The sequence below is a fragment of the Hermetia illucens genome, chromosome 4, assembly GCF_905115235.1.
Source record: "Hermetia illucens chromosome 4, iHerIll2.2.curated.20191125, whole genome shotgun sequence".
NCBI classification, from domain to species: Eukaryota; Metazoa; Arthropoda; class Insecta; order Diptera; family Stratiomyidae; genus Hermetia; species Hermetia illucens.
In genome coordinates this window covers 122,006,488-122,020,696 of record NC_051852.1, presented here as the reverse complement: position 1 = coordinate 122,020,696, position 14,209 = coordinate 122,006,488, and the positions used below count along the sequence as shown (strand labels likewise).

Below are 14,209 nucleotides of genomic sequence, written 5' to 3'. Positions count from 1 at the left end.
GGGAACCCCGCGTTTGGGGTAAAAATTAAGCGGGAAATCCGGGCTCCCGAAAAAAACTTTTGGACCCCTCCTATCAGAACTGATAATACCGATAATATTTACCACACATCGGGGGTGATGATTACGAGGATATTGGAAATTTGTGAGCACTTCCACCAAACTTTCCAGTATCATATAATATGTCAAATTTCATGTTGCTGCAGAATTTTATACTTCGAAAATGTGGTAATTTATTGTTTTTGTGATTTTTTCAAATTCTTCAGCTAGATAATTTCTGAAAATGAGTTCTTCCTCACCTTTAATATGTTCTTTTATACCGATCATTTTCTTTTTCTGGCAATTTATGCCAACTTTGAAATTCCCCCGAAATAGGCTCTCATCTATTAGAATTACTGCAAGGAGTAAAAAGCAAACCATTTATATTCAACGTTAAACACACCGCTTGAAACCCGCGCCTAAGATGGGAAAACTGATGTCCGCGATAATGGAGCGCCAAGAATACGCCGGTCAGAGTCCTATACTCAAACCTACTTGCCTGTAGCCATACGTGCGGATCGACGAGGAATTTGCTACCGCGAGTTTCAAAGAATGCTGTGTTAAATTATGATGGCGAGATACGGGAAGAACCGGGACTTCAGCATCTGCATCGATCAGGTAGTTGCACCGGCTCAAAGGGGCCGTACATTGTGAGATGACGTATTGCTGCATTTCGGGTAGTGGTTTTCAGAACTCCCGGCTAGTCTAATTCTTTCAGCGAGGTTCCAGCGACGTACTATCCGATCTTCTATTTTGTGAGACGAATCTAGACCTTGGTCTAGTCCTACTTCCTGAACGCAAAGCACCGACGGCCTCTACCAACTTAGAGACGGTAGCTGCTAATGCTGCCACCATCTGCTCCAACTGAGCCACCTGACTTGATGTGTCGCAAGACACCTCCCAAATACGGATCGCACCTGGGCCTCATGAATTTTGTCCGCGGTGGCGGCTAACGTGTCGAGAGGCTCCCAATCCGCCGATGCCAGGATGGGGTGTGTGCTCGGTTCCGACTTTGTCACGATCAAACTACTTCATACCGTGCAACAGTTGGCTTGACACACGTCAGCTAGCGTTAGCTCGGGCAGTAAGTAGCTAAGTTTAGCTGTCGCACTTACTGACAGGTGCTTTATGAGCTGCTCCTTTAATTTTTTGTAAGAGCAGTTTTCGAGAAGCTCAATTGTTTCTTCATCTAGCCCGAATGGCGTCCATTGTAACGCCGGCGAAAGCGAATCGGACTTCGAGCTGGAGTGGCGTACATTTATCGGGTTCCTTCGACAAAACGGCGGCACCCGCACTTGCCTCCATTATATCGGTAGCCATTCTGAGCGTAAATGAACCTCCTACAAAGATCAACAACAAGCAAGTGGAAGGAATGTAGAAAAGGCAGAAGCAAGGAAAACGGTCCTGCGTCGTCTCTTGAAGCTTTGTGAAACATAAACTTATTAGAATCGATTCGGTGTTTGTCTGTCCGTCTGTTTGTCTGACTGTGACACGATTTATTCGGAAATGGCTAAACCATTTGTAACAAAATTTGGTGAAAACATGTGGTCAGTGAATCCCTTTACATGCAATGGGGAGCTCAAGTTTGCATTGTATTTAAGGGGGGCTCCCCATATATGCGAAAGGGGAGTGTACATTTTTTCACAGAATGTGGCCATGTGGGATATCAAATGAAAGGGCTCGATTAGTACTTTTCGAAGTCGATCTTACTTTTGATAAAGGGGAACAGGTCTCGTTCTCAGAACCGATCTATCTATCTAGACCTCAAAATACATCTCATTCCTATGTCCGCTCAAATAAAGTTGATAATGGCACATTACCATATTTTGGAAATATATCATGAAAACGAACCATAAGTTCATCCTAGAAGTACAAAATTTGGTACCGTTATAAGCAATAATATAATACACAATTTTGAACGTTGAAAAAAATCGAACTATTATTAATAAAGTTATAGAAAGTCGAAATTGTGTATTTCACGTGAATTTATCGCACTCTAAGACGTGTATGACGTCATCATCATATAAAGTGAACTAATATGAACGAGTATCCGGATAGCTGTGTGATTAGAGCACAAGGCTGTCGGATGCTGACGCTGCATTTGCAAAAGCACTTGCACCGAATATTGATTGTGGGTAGGCTTAAGGTGCATTAACTGTTGTAGTTGTTTCTTGAGATATTGCGTTGCATATGTTCATATTAGGGTCGAAGCAGCTATTGTAGTAAAGGTAGTTGTAGATGGTCGTCTGCAATAGAATTTTTTTTTCTTCTGCCATGAATCCAATCTCGCTGCGCGACAAGTGTATGTTATTGATAGTGTAGCCATCCATATATGGGCCTTTAGAACTATAGGAGTAAGTCAGATTTGTTACTTTATTTAGATATTAACGTCTGGTGTTAGCTTAGTGCGAAGTGAATTCACGCAAAAATGATAACATTGATCTGTTATAACTTTGCTAATAGTAGCAGGATTTCCATCAAATTTTTCAGTATTGTGTCTTATATTATGTTATTTTGAAGTTTTGCATTCGTAGGATGAACTTAGAGCTTTTTTAAAATAAATTTCCGAAATATGGTAGAATACTATTATCAACTCTATTTGAACAGATATCGCAATGGAGGATATTCTGAGGGATAGATGTCATACAAGAGATGGGACTCATCATACACCATTGATTTAAATGTGTACTTTTTAACACACCAGATCACAGAATCACAATCATTTCTCCTCTTGCCATAAATGTCAAAATACGAAGAAAAAGGAATGCTATAAAGCGTGTGGACTTAATATTTCCCTGTACCATTAGAAAAGGCTGTTTCCATATGTGAAACTTTTTTTTTATTCTCGACACCACATCGAAATGAAACATTAAACTGATCAAATCCGCTATTCTAGCCTCACTAACCTATTTTCTTTAAGATGATTACCAACATTGATTTTCTCTTTTAATTTTAGGTTGACCACATTGTCCTCGGAAAAGGCCCACCGGGAGGTTCATGGCATCGAATGGATCCAAACTTGCGAACCCTGTCATTGGCTGCCTGGATGTCTTTACCCGGCTACAGTTTCGGAGATTGGGAAATCGAACAACACCAAAAACAGGAGTCTCAACTCAAACTCACACAAAAACCTCTTGACCATAGGATAAATGGCGGCGATGGAGATTCAGGCTTACGAAAACAGGCGATCATGAACAATACTACGCCGTGTGAAAAGTGTTTAGAGCTACGAACAAAACCAAAACCACAAGAACAAATCGAAGACTCGAATAATTTATGTTTAGTTAATAATAATGAATCCGAAATGGGTGCCTTATGTTGTAAATGTACAAAGGAGACGGCACAAAAACCCACGATATTGGTATCACAGTGCGAAAAAGCACTTGCTGAAGAACAAACTATTGACGATGATACGAATTTGATAGAAAGTGTAAATAGCGTAGAAACAAGCACGGACGATTCGCTACTTAAGGCAACGATTCCTGTCACTCGATTGCCACCGAGACGTAACTTGTCTTTGAAACGACAAGTTTCAAAAGAAGTACAAACTAGAGCTCTTGTATCAAGAGTTGCAAAATACTACGAGGACTATGTGAAGAAGGTGAACTTGGAAAAGTACTTTTTGAACGATACACTTGTGACCATGATCGCTCCGATTCCGGACGGTTGTCCTATGGGTAAATTCAAGGCATCAAGATGGATTGTTTATGGGTGAGTAGCTATTCTTATCAAATGAAACATGTTTCTCTAAACTTTGAACATCTCCAACTAATTTTTTATCTCCTGATTTCAGCTTCAACAAAGCTACTTCAAAGACATTCTGTTTTGTATGCAAAAATGTCGTACTAGCCAGTGGCGCTTCAGATTTACCAAACCGACTAGGCTTACGTAATGAAGACTACAATGTTTCCTGGGTGAAACACGAGTTACCGCAATTAGAATCTGCCTTGGAAGCATTTAATGATCGGGAGAGAACACGTAAGAAAATTAAATCATCACATTTAATCCGATTTGCTTTTCACGTAACCAACTCCTATTTCTTTTAGAATTGAAACCTGTACTTGTTGTTGGTGCTGGCTTGAGTGCTGCTGATGCTGTAACCATTTGTAGATCATCAGATATTCCAGTAATTCATGTATTCCGAAGTAGAAGTGCTGGACTAGATAAAATGTTACCGGAAAATGTATACCCAGAATATCATGAGGTTTGTATTTGGTTTTTAAATCTGATCTAAAATGAGAGCGAAATTACGTAAGGCTAGGTGCATTTTTACGCTGAGAAAACTGAGAACGCAATCTGGTAATCTAGAAGAAAAACTATCATATAATGACATAATGCCAGATCCAATGAAAACAGAATTAAATGAATTTATCTTTATTTCAAGTGCCGTAATGTACTATCTGAACGTATCTTATCATGTTAAGGTTTTTTTCAAATTAATTTAGCTTATGTTATAATGCGAACGTACACGGGGATTAAATATGCGCTTTTATCAAGTAATTAGTTCCATTATGTAGCCTGTATCGATCATCAACAAAACAGTACGGAAGTTTATGTGTATATATTTTATTTACCATGCATGACTTTGAAGAACTCTCTCATTCTAATATGGAATAGATCAGGGATTAGGATTAGGATGTCGAAGGTCCTACCTATATTTGGTTGGAAGTTTTGTGAATGTTCTGATAATGATTAGAAGATGCTAAGCTAAAACGGTAGTCTAATTTGTGGTAGAATCTAATTTTGTATTAGGTTGTTGCATATGAAATGGCCGATTTGGCAATCGAGTGAAGTTAGGTGCGATTTTGCTGTATCAAACCACCACCAGTTGGCGCTGTTGTGTCGGATAATGAAGTATAAATACTCTTCAAGGAGTCACTGCTGCGTGTGAGAGATATTGCAGAGAAACTGGGTGTGCGCTAGTCGAGAGTTTCCCGGCATTTAACGTGAGTACCTGCCATGTAGACATAATCCCACGGTCCTCTTTGGACACGGATTGATTTTGGGACCACAATCAGAGCCCCGCCATGACTAGCACATCGGTACTGGTTTATACTGAGTGCAGGCTCAGCATTCATACCGATAGATGCGAGGCCTATCTAACACCTCTGTCGCAGCTAAGGGGTAGGGGGACTGTTTGGTGATCTACAGCTGGAGTTATCCAGTATTCTTTTTTGGCACCTGGAGAAACGATAAATGCACAGAAATACTGTGCCAAACTCGAGGAAATGCACCAAAAATTGAGTATTCAACGGCCGAGATTAATCAACAGAGATGATGTGATACTCCTTCACAACACACGAACGAATCGCAGTATAAGACTCTGCATCATCCACCATATTATGCGGACCTTTCGCCAACCGACTACCACTTTTTTAAGGATTTGGATGATTTTTTTCCGTATCTCTCATTGGACTGGACAGATCGGTCTTCGTTTACGACAAAATTTCGAATGCATATGCCAGTTAAATAATAGCGGAAACATTCAATGCACTTATTTTGTTCTTCCCGAGAAATGAGATCTCGTAGCAGGAATTCGGGCATCATAGTCAATCTTAAAATTACCAACTCGGGTATGGGTTCTTTGCAAAATTACTAAGTGCTTGTAGGTATGCAATTCGTGATGTTCTGTGCGGATACTTTGGATTCGGCACTTGCTTAAATCAAACTAAACATGTTGACAGATTGCCAAGATGGTCGTCAATACCAGCGTACTACTTGATGTCATCTAAGTACGTCTTTACACTTATCACGTAGGTTATATTTGATTGAAAAACAACACCCTTTAGCATCATCATCGAGTATTTTGTTAGTTTCGAGATGCGGACTGATGCTTCCATTAATAATGATCGTTATGAATTTGTAGAAATTTGGTAGGTAAGTGATCGGTCTTGCGTCTGCGGCCCTGCGTATCTTTTTCGTTTAGAAGTTCCTTCGGCCGACTAATGATATGATTTATACTATGTATAATAGTTTACTCAGTATGCTAAGTGGCTAACCCACTTCACTATTCTAAATGGACTTCAATATTCTTTTGCTTCCGTCATCGAAAACTTCACTATCTGGACGTTCTGAATGATCTGAAAAAGTTGCGCGTGTTCCTCGCGAACGTTGTATTCTGAACATGCCTGGAGAAACCGCCATGGCCGACGCATGCAGACGACAGAAAGTTTTTGTTGGAGTGTCAAAAATTTGAACTGCTAATGTTTTACTGCTGAGATATAGTTTCAGTAAACCCTCTGCATCTCATTTGAACTCCTGTTTGCTGTGTCAGCCTAGAAACGTTCTGCCAAATTAATAACACAAAAGTGGATTTTCTGATCGTGCAGCTTGACAGCTCCACCACAATACATCAATGACTGTAGTTGCAGCATATCTGCACACAGCCGGCGTGCACACTCATCCTTGATTTCAGGTACAATTCTCACTTTTGCTTAGTCCATTCAATCCGCTGCTTACGCAAATTTTCTGAACTGATCGCAATTAATTCTTTGGAAAAGTTGTGCGTAGACATCGCACCGCCTCAGTCCCAAAGTCAAACGACTCTCGTTGGTCATCCATGCCGAAGCATAAATTCTTCTTTCTTCCCATTAGTTGATGGTTGCTTTCCAGGTACCATGTTAGCTTCCTCAATGAATAATCTGCAGAACCATAAAGTTCATGCACTTTCCTCAACCACCTCCTGAAACGCTGAGGTTGTCTGTAGGCATTCAGATTGAAGTTATCCATTCTTCTTCCTTTCACAACTGGGTTTGGGACCGGTTATAGTTGAGTTATTATTATAACACTTTTTTCCCGTCCTCTAAATAGTATGTAATTAAATTTCGAAACGTCAGCATTGTATATATCTTCTTCCTTTCATTTTTGACTGGATATTAACTTCTATGCTGGAGTTTTCAAAATATGTTCTATCGAATGAACATTGGAGCACTATTAGATATTTCTGCAATAATTTTGGATACTATCTTTGCTACTGGGAAGCGACTTCACAGGCAGAAAAAGAAAGCCTGGGAGAACCAACTCGAAAAGTATAGAGAGTAACCGCACCAGGCGTGGAAGTTTTGTCAAGAAGTCAGCAAGATGAAGCCTTATGCACCTCGACGCTTATCCTTCTGAGATAAAGAGGGTATGGGCAATTTTGTGCAATAGGTTGAGTATTTTGATGAACTGCTCAACAACCAGAACATCGACGAGTTGGAGGTCTCGCCAACTGACGACGACGGACAAATACTGTCACCACCAAGTATAGGAGAAACGGTCAATCACCAAGCGGTCCATCAACTTGTGCTCAAGGTATGGAATAGCGAATCAATGCCTGCTGACTGGGAATTTGTCTCATGCATAAAAAGGAAGATGTCACGCAGTGCAGCAATTTTAGTGGTATTCCCTTGCTCATACATAAGATATCGTCCGCTATCTTACTAGGTCGGATAGTCCCATACGCCCAGCACACCATTGGCCCACACCAAAGAGGCTCCACTCCGTGCAAATCAGCAACAGATCAGATTTTCTCTGTGCGGCAAGCGATGGAAAAACTGTTGGAATATGGACATTAGTTGCGTCATATTTTCATTGACTTTAAGGCCGCCTATGATAGCATAGCCAGGGTAAAACTGTACACGGCCATGAGAGAATTCGGTATCCCGACGAAATTGATAAGACTGACTAGGCTGACCCTGACCAATGTGCGAGGCCAGATAAAAGCAGCAGGATCTCTCTCAAGACCATTCGACATCAACAACGGTCTACGACAAGGGGATGCCTTATAATGCGTCCTCTTTAACCTGGCCCTCGAGAAAGTGATCTTTTATGCTGAGGTAAATGCAAGAGGTACGATCCTTTTTAAGTCCACTCTACTAATGGCCTAGGCTGACGATATCGACATCATGGGAAGAACCACCCGAAACGTACAAACTGCCTTCATCCAGATCGAGCAGGCGGCAATTAGCGCGAGATATTGGGCTGCACATCAATGAAGGCAAGACAAAATATATGGTGGCAACGTCGCAACGTCGCGCCAAAAACCAACCAACTAATAGAATAGAACCCCATTGATCAAACGGGAAGAATAAAAATAGGAGACTACAACATTGAGACCGTTGATAACTTCTCCTAACTAGGGTCGAAAATCACAACCGATAACAACTACGACGGTCAAATCTGTGCATGGTTGTTGGCAGCAAAGAGAGCCTATTTCAGCTTACAAAAACTGTTCCGCTCGAAACGTCTCACCATAGAGTCTCTTACTCTACAAGACTATGATTTTGCCAGTCATTATGCATTCCTTGGAGACCTAGATTGTTAGTAAGAAAAATTGCTAACTTTTGGCCCCGTTTGGGAGAAGAATTTTTGGCCGCCTACATGAGGATGGACGATTCCGTAGCCTAAATAACAACGAAGTCTATAAGCGATACCAAGACCGTAGTATCGGTGGGCGGAACCCTTAATCCGTATGAGTGAGGCCGATCCAGCTCGGAAAGTCTATAAGGCAATATCCATGGTAGAAAAAGACGAGGTAGACCCTGCCTGAAATAGGGTGATGACGTAGGCCAGGACGCCAGACAACTTTTAGGTATGTCGAATTGGTGGACCTCGGCGCAAAACCAGGATATCTGCAGTTTCTTATTAAGGCAAATCTAGACCAAATACCTGTTGTTGCGCCGTTGATGATGATCCTTGCTAATGTAAAGATCGTGCAAACCACTCTGCAAATTATTGCATTCAAATTACTTGCCTGTTCCAATAGGTTTTCTGCTTTCCTTTACCATGTATTCTGAGTTTCTTATGTCTTTTCAGTAGTTGACCTGGAAAATTTAGAAAAGTTGTATAAGCTTGAATAATTCTCCATCAAAATCGACTTTCCTTTGTTTGAAAGCACTGATAGTATCCCAGCAGTACCATCTATCTCTATCAAATCACTGCTGTTTTAAGTGGTCTTTAAGTCATTTATCATCGACGTGGATGTTCAGATTAATCATAGCTGCTAACTTATCATTAATACATATAATCATATTATTGAAAGCGCTTTTCTCACAACATCTCTATGATGGGTGCAACGCGATTTTGGACGTGATGGAGTTATACATCATATCTTCGACGCTATAATCGCGTTTATAGACTTGAATTGCCCAACACTCCGAACCGTAAAGCGCGAAGGGCGATGGAGCTGTCTTCGTCGATCGCCACTTGTGGAGAATTACCTTATTCAGGTTGGACTGTTGTATAGAGTTTTCTAGCGCAACGCGATCAGAGGGTGGCTCGCTGTGTCCACCGAGTCTTCCCTTCTGTTTCTTGGATTTCTAAGTAGTTATTCGCCTACTTTCCCCTTTATCTTTGAATGGACGTCCAGGAATCTGGATCGGGAGGTTGCTTAATATCATATTTTGCTTAACTGGGGTTTTCTTTCGAATTTGCATCATAACTTTCGTTTCATTATCACTTATTTTTAGGCAATTTCACTATTTCGCCATATGTCATTGAGGCTTTTTCGGTGCTCAATTTTAAACTCGCTACTGAATGGTTTAAAAAGACAGAATTTTTATAGAAAGATGCTCCAATGTGATGTTGAATGGTAATGTCGCTAGTCCATCGTCTTCTTTTAATCCGGAAGTTGTACTGAAAGATTGTATTTGACTTTGCAGGAACCCTATCTTCAGACAGTACTTTATTCAGTACCAAGTGGTGTATATCATCATATACTTGGTTACAGTCTACGAAATTGATTTATTTCATTAGGAATATCTTAACCTCAATCATGCTCAAAGAATTAGCCCTATCGCTTTTTGATCTGCGCCATATCTCCTATAACACTGGGTCTTGTCAGCGGTACGTTTTAATTCGATATATATTCTATGCTTTGCTCTTATAGGACCCTCTTGGTATTGCTTATAAGAAACATTTGTCTCATCAATCGCGTAGTGGTATCGATCTTTTTTTAGGCTGAAGTCCATACCCAATGGTTTCCCTTGCCGCTACTTTAAACAGGTATTTTAACTGATTCTGCTTCTCTTCAATGCTGTCGCTTGCTTTATGTAAGCTCAGTGTTAGCAGGATTCGTTTTTCGAACGCTTCATTGTACTTTAAGGCCAGAATAAAGGAATTCTGAATTGTTCGGTATGAAATTCTATACCTTAAGAGGACCTACTCTGATATCAATGCTTCACTCTGGGGTGATAGTCGATATAGCAGTCGCTATCGCAACTTCCGTTTTCAACGAAAATGTGATCGACTTAGTTGAAAATCCTGAAGTGTAACGAAGGCCACGTTCTATTATTGTCTATCTTCGCAAGGCATCTTATAAATGCCGCTTGTTTCCTCTTCCTTCTTCGGGTCTTTTTCTTTGCCTAATTGCGTTTTAAACTTGTGAATCCTGCTGATCCTACTGCTTTGACACCTTCTTTGGCCAAGATTCGACGCAAAGCTGGGAACATTTCCGGTGAGTATGTTACGCTCGCCCGTTGTATGTCCATCTTCATCCTTTCTTGTTCGAACAAAGTTGTTAGACGATTTCGTTCATTCGTGTCTTGCATCTTCCTAATTAGGCTTTGGATTAACGTTGGCCGAGATCCATTTTTCTTAGCTGTATCCACAATGTATGGCTTTTTCTTCAAACCTTCCTTTAGAAAGTGGTATAGACAAAAGTCTGTGCACCATGGATCGGTAAGCGGCCACTTTATGCTGATGTGAGTGGTTAGACGTCCTGACAACGGTACGTTGTGTACTCAGTGGCTTCCGATAAATGTCGAATTTGAAGCCATTATTCCTCTTTAGTACGAGGATACCATTTGTTGCGTCGTTGATGATGATGTGGTTTATTAGGCGCTTTCAACGGTCTCATAGCAACAAAATCCCCTTTTGTGAAATCATAGTGATTTGATGAAAAGTCCGTAAGTCGGGTTGTTATGGCATCTCCGTTTAAAAAAAAAACCCTTTTCTTTGAAATGATTTTCGAAGTAGCGGTCAGGGGAGTACGAGGGTTGGACCAATTGCTGCCAAACTAATCCGCAATTTTTCTCTTCTTCAACGCTGCCTTGGGACGCTCAACTGGGCACAGTAGACTTCCGCTAATAGGGCTTGGTTGCGTAAAAAAAATGTGTGGATCTTTTACCAAGCACAATAAGATCTTCTGGGGGTGATATCCTGCTCTCCATGTCGATGGCGGTGTTTCGTTCTTCCTGCAAATAGACACCGGCGTTTAATATTTTTGGAAAGAACCCATTTCTTACTCGGAGTGAGCAAATATTAAAGATAAACTTCCGATTTCAGGTGTGAAAAGTAATTACTCCTTGTTCCTTCCATCCTTGTTGGGTCATGAGTAAGCCAAGAATCGAATTCGCAGCATAAAACAGCGATCAGATTTTTTTTTTATCGTGGTACGCCATCTATCGCCAAGCTCATATGGCAAGCAATATGCCTTAAGTGAATTTGACCTATCTCCATGTCGAAGACGTCGCCGTTCATTCAAGACAGACAAGGGTCAACTATCCCTTCCTTGGCAGTCTCTTTCAATGGAACTCTTTTCCCACATTTAACCGATGGGGCTAGTAGGTAGTAAAAAATCGCTTGCAAAGCGATGAATGTGACGACTTGATGATTGAATCGAAAAAAAACGTGCACACACCCAATATATTCCCAAACAAGACATTGGTATGAATTATAACCAGGGCAAAAATCGCCCCATTTATGCTTAATTTTGGTCGAAGCATTTTTTTTGCTCAAGGATTAAGTAAGTTCTGAGGGCGCCTCCACTAGATGAAAGACTGGACCAATTATTGAAAAATTTTCCGTCAGTCGTCCTTTTTGAAAAATTGGGTGCTTAACCCAAAAGGAGGGGCCCGTTGACCGAAAAAAGGGTGAATAAATTCCTCTTCAATTGGTCCGAACTATCATAAAGTGGATGCTCCCTCAATCTTTACACAAAAATTTAACTCTAATTTGGAGTTCACTCTTAGATTATGAGATAATAAGAGCAACACTTCACCTCTCTTCTTTCAACTATGTATCTTTACAAAAGTTTCCCACATAGCTCATTTTTTTTAATACCTAACATGATTGTAAATTATTTTCGAACTTCAACTAACATTCTGAATATTCTGAAATTTACTTACCATTTTTATTCCTTTCCCTTCCAGGTTCACCGAATGATGAAGGATCCATCGCAAACATATGAAAATTACATGCCACTTCCTGAACATCGCATATGTGATTTGGTTAATGGAAAAGACGGCATCCATCATGTAACCGTCGAACATATTACAACAGGGGAACAGAAAACGTTCGAAGTATCTTTTTGCGCGATTCTAATAGGTTCCAGGCCAGATCTACGATTCACGATACCAGCAATCAAGTGTGCATCCTTAAAGGGATCTCCAACATCGATCATTGACTCGCTAAATGAAAAACTGGAGAAGTCACCGGAACATCTATCCATATTCGGCCGGAAAATATCATGGTTCAAAAATATCTGTGCCAAGTGCAAGCATTTAAATATTTGCGATTGGAGTCGACGAAACGGAGCCGAATACGGTAGAATATGTAATCACGTGCAAGGAAAAGTCTGTGACTGCAATAAATCGCAAACCGTGAGCCCAGAAACGGAGGTTAAGACGTGTCCAGTCGATGGCTCGGGGCTCGGATTGGGTGTCGATCCTTCGAAGCCAATTGACTGCAAATCGAATCAAATAGCAGTTGACAAATATACCTACCAAGTTTTGCGAGCCCCGAAAGGGCTGTACGCAATGGGACCACTTGTAGGCGACAATTTTGTTCGCTTCATTCCCGGAGGAGCACTGGCCATTACAACGGCCCTCCACAAGGAGAACGATTGAAATTCGGACGGAAGACACAGGGACGTACTTTTGTTTTTTCGCCGACAGATTTCTGTTATTCTTTCGTTGGTGCAGAACACATCAGATAGGAATTAAACTCAGAACATTTGTTCAAGGTGAAATTTTGTTGGCTGGATGGTGCTACTGTTGGACCATTTCTGAAGATCAGAAATCAATTTGGTTATGTGACGACGAGACGTCGTGATTTGTTTAAAATATTCAACATCAAAATAATATTATCTTGGAAATGTTTATCTTGTTCAATATCCTAATTCAGTTTTTCTTTCAAATAATAATAATCATAATTGTAAACGAAAATAACAATAATGATGGCATCATTGCACTTTTGTAAATTTGGATGAAATGTTTAATTAAATATTGCAATGGGAATTAATCCGTTATGGTTGTTGTGTTTCTTTAAAATTAATGATCATCAATTTCCAAACACTTGTGTCTTTCTTTGGCGAAAAGAAACGTCTAAATCACAGGGAGATCAATATCTATTTTTGTAATAAGAGAGCGAACATATGCAAAGTGATTTTCTCACACCAGTACTTATCGTGTCTTGAAAACAACTTTCCACGTCTTTTTGAATGTACGTATCTGTTAGGTGTTAAGTTTTTCTCCCAGAACTTACGACTGTCAATCAATGTAAGATATCCTATCATCTCTTCTATTGTGTTAGAGAAACTTGAAACGTTATTGTTCAGAATTGATTGGTTGAAAAGTTAACTAAAATTTTGTATTACTATGGTTTGTTGATTTATCGAAAAAGAATAATAAACGTTTTATTGAATTCCAGAAAATAGATGTTTGCTTTTTCGTGTATAGAATTTATCGCAATGTAGACAACAGTAAATAGTATTATGGAAGATGACAGATTCTATCTACTTCAACGTGTTTTAGTCTATGTCTAAGATTAAGAAGTAATCTCCAAATGTTCTTCTCCTACTTTGCATAATTACCGGACATTCCTACTATTATCCTGACGGTGTCCTTGGTGACGTTTAAACAACCATGCGCGCGCTTTGATTCATATCTCACTATAAGACCCCTGGACTGTTTCATTCCTGGTTACCTCGCCCAATATAGTCCTTCAGTCGTTCCTTTTCCTTCCTGAGTGCCGTGGCCACGAACTCCTTTCTGACACACCACAAAAGGCCTCTAATCGTGCAGACCCAATTCCTGGCCACCTCATCCGCTGTCTCATTGCCTTCCAACCTAATATGTACGGGGACAAAACCATATTTTCCCACCAGCCTAGAGTTTACGTGATTGGATCTGAGTGCTTTGATAGTCGGCTAATTATTAATTAGGGTTGTGATTTTCTCCCCCTATAATTGTTT

The 14,209-nt window shown here is 40.4% G+C and overlaps 1 protein-coding gene across 2 annotated transcripts in view; it reads left to right on the top strand.

The window, feature by feature from the left end:
- Positions 1 to 13,669, top strand: part of LOC119654183 (oxidative stress-induced growth inhibitor 2-like) — a 223,024-nt gene extending 209,355 nt beyond the window's left edge. For both annotated transcript variants that reach the window (XM_038059372.1, XM_038059373.1), the window contains 4 exons: positions 2,993 to 3,747; positions 3,830 to 4,014; positions 4,083 to 4,240; positions 12,168 to 13,669. In XM_038059372.1, coding sequence (XP_037915300.1) covers positions 2,993 to 3,747; positions 3,830 to 4,014; positions 4,083 to 4,240; positions 12,168 to 12,863 — 1,794 coding nt within the window. In that variant the 3' untranslated portion in view covers positions 12,864 to 13,669. The remainder of the gene's footprint in view (positions 1 to 2,992; positions 3,748 to 3,829; positions 4,015 to 4,082; positions 4,241 to 12,167) is intronic.
- Positions 13,670 to 14,209: the final 540 nt, after the last annotated feature.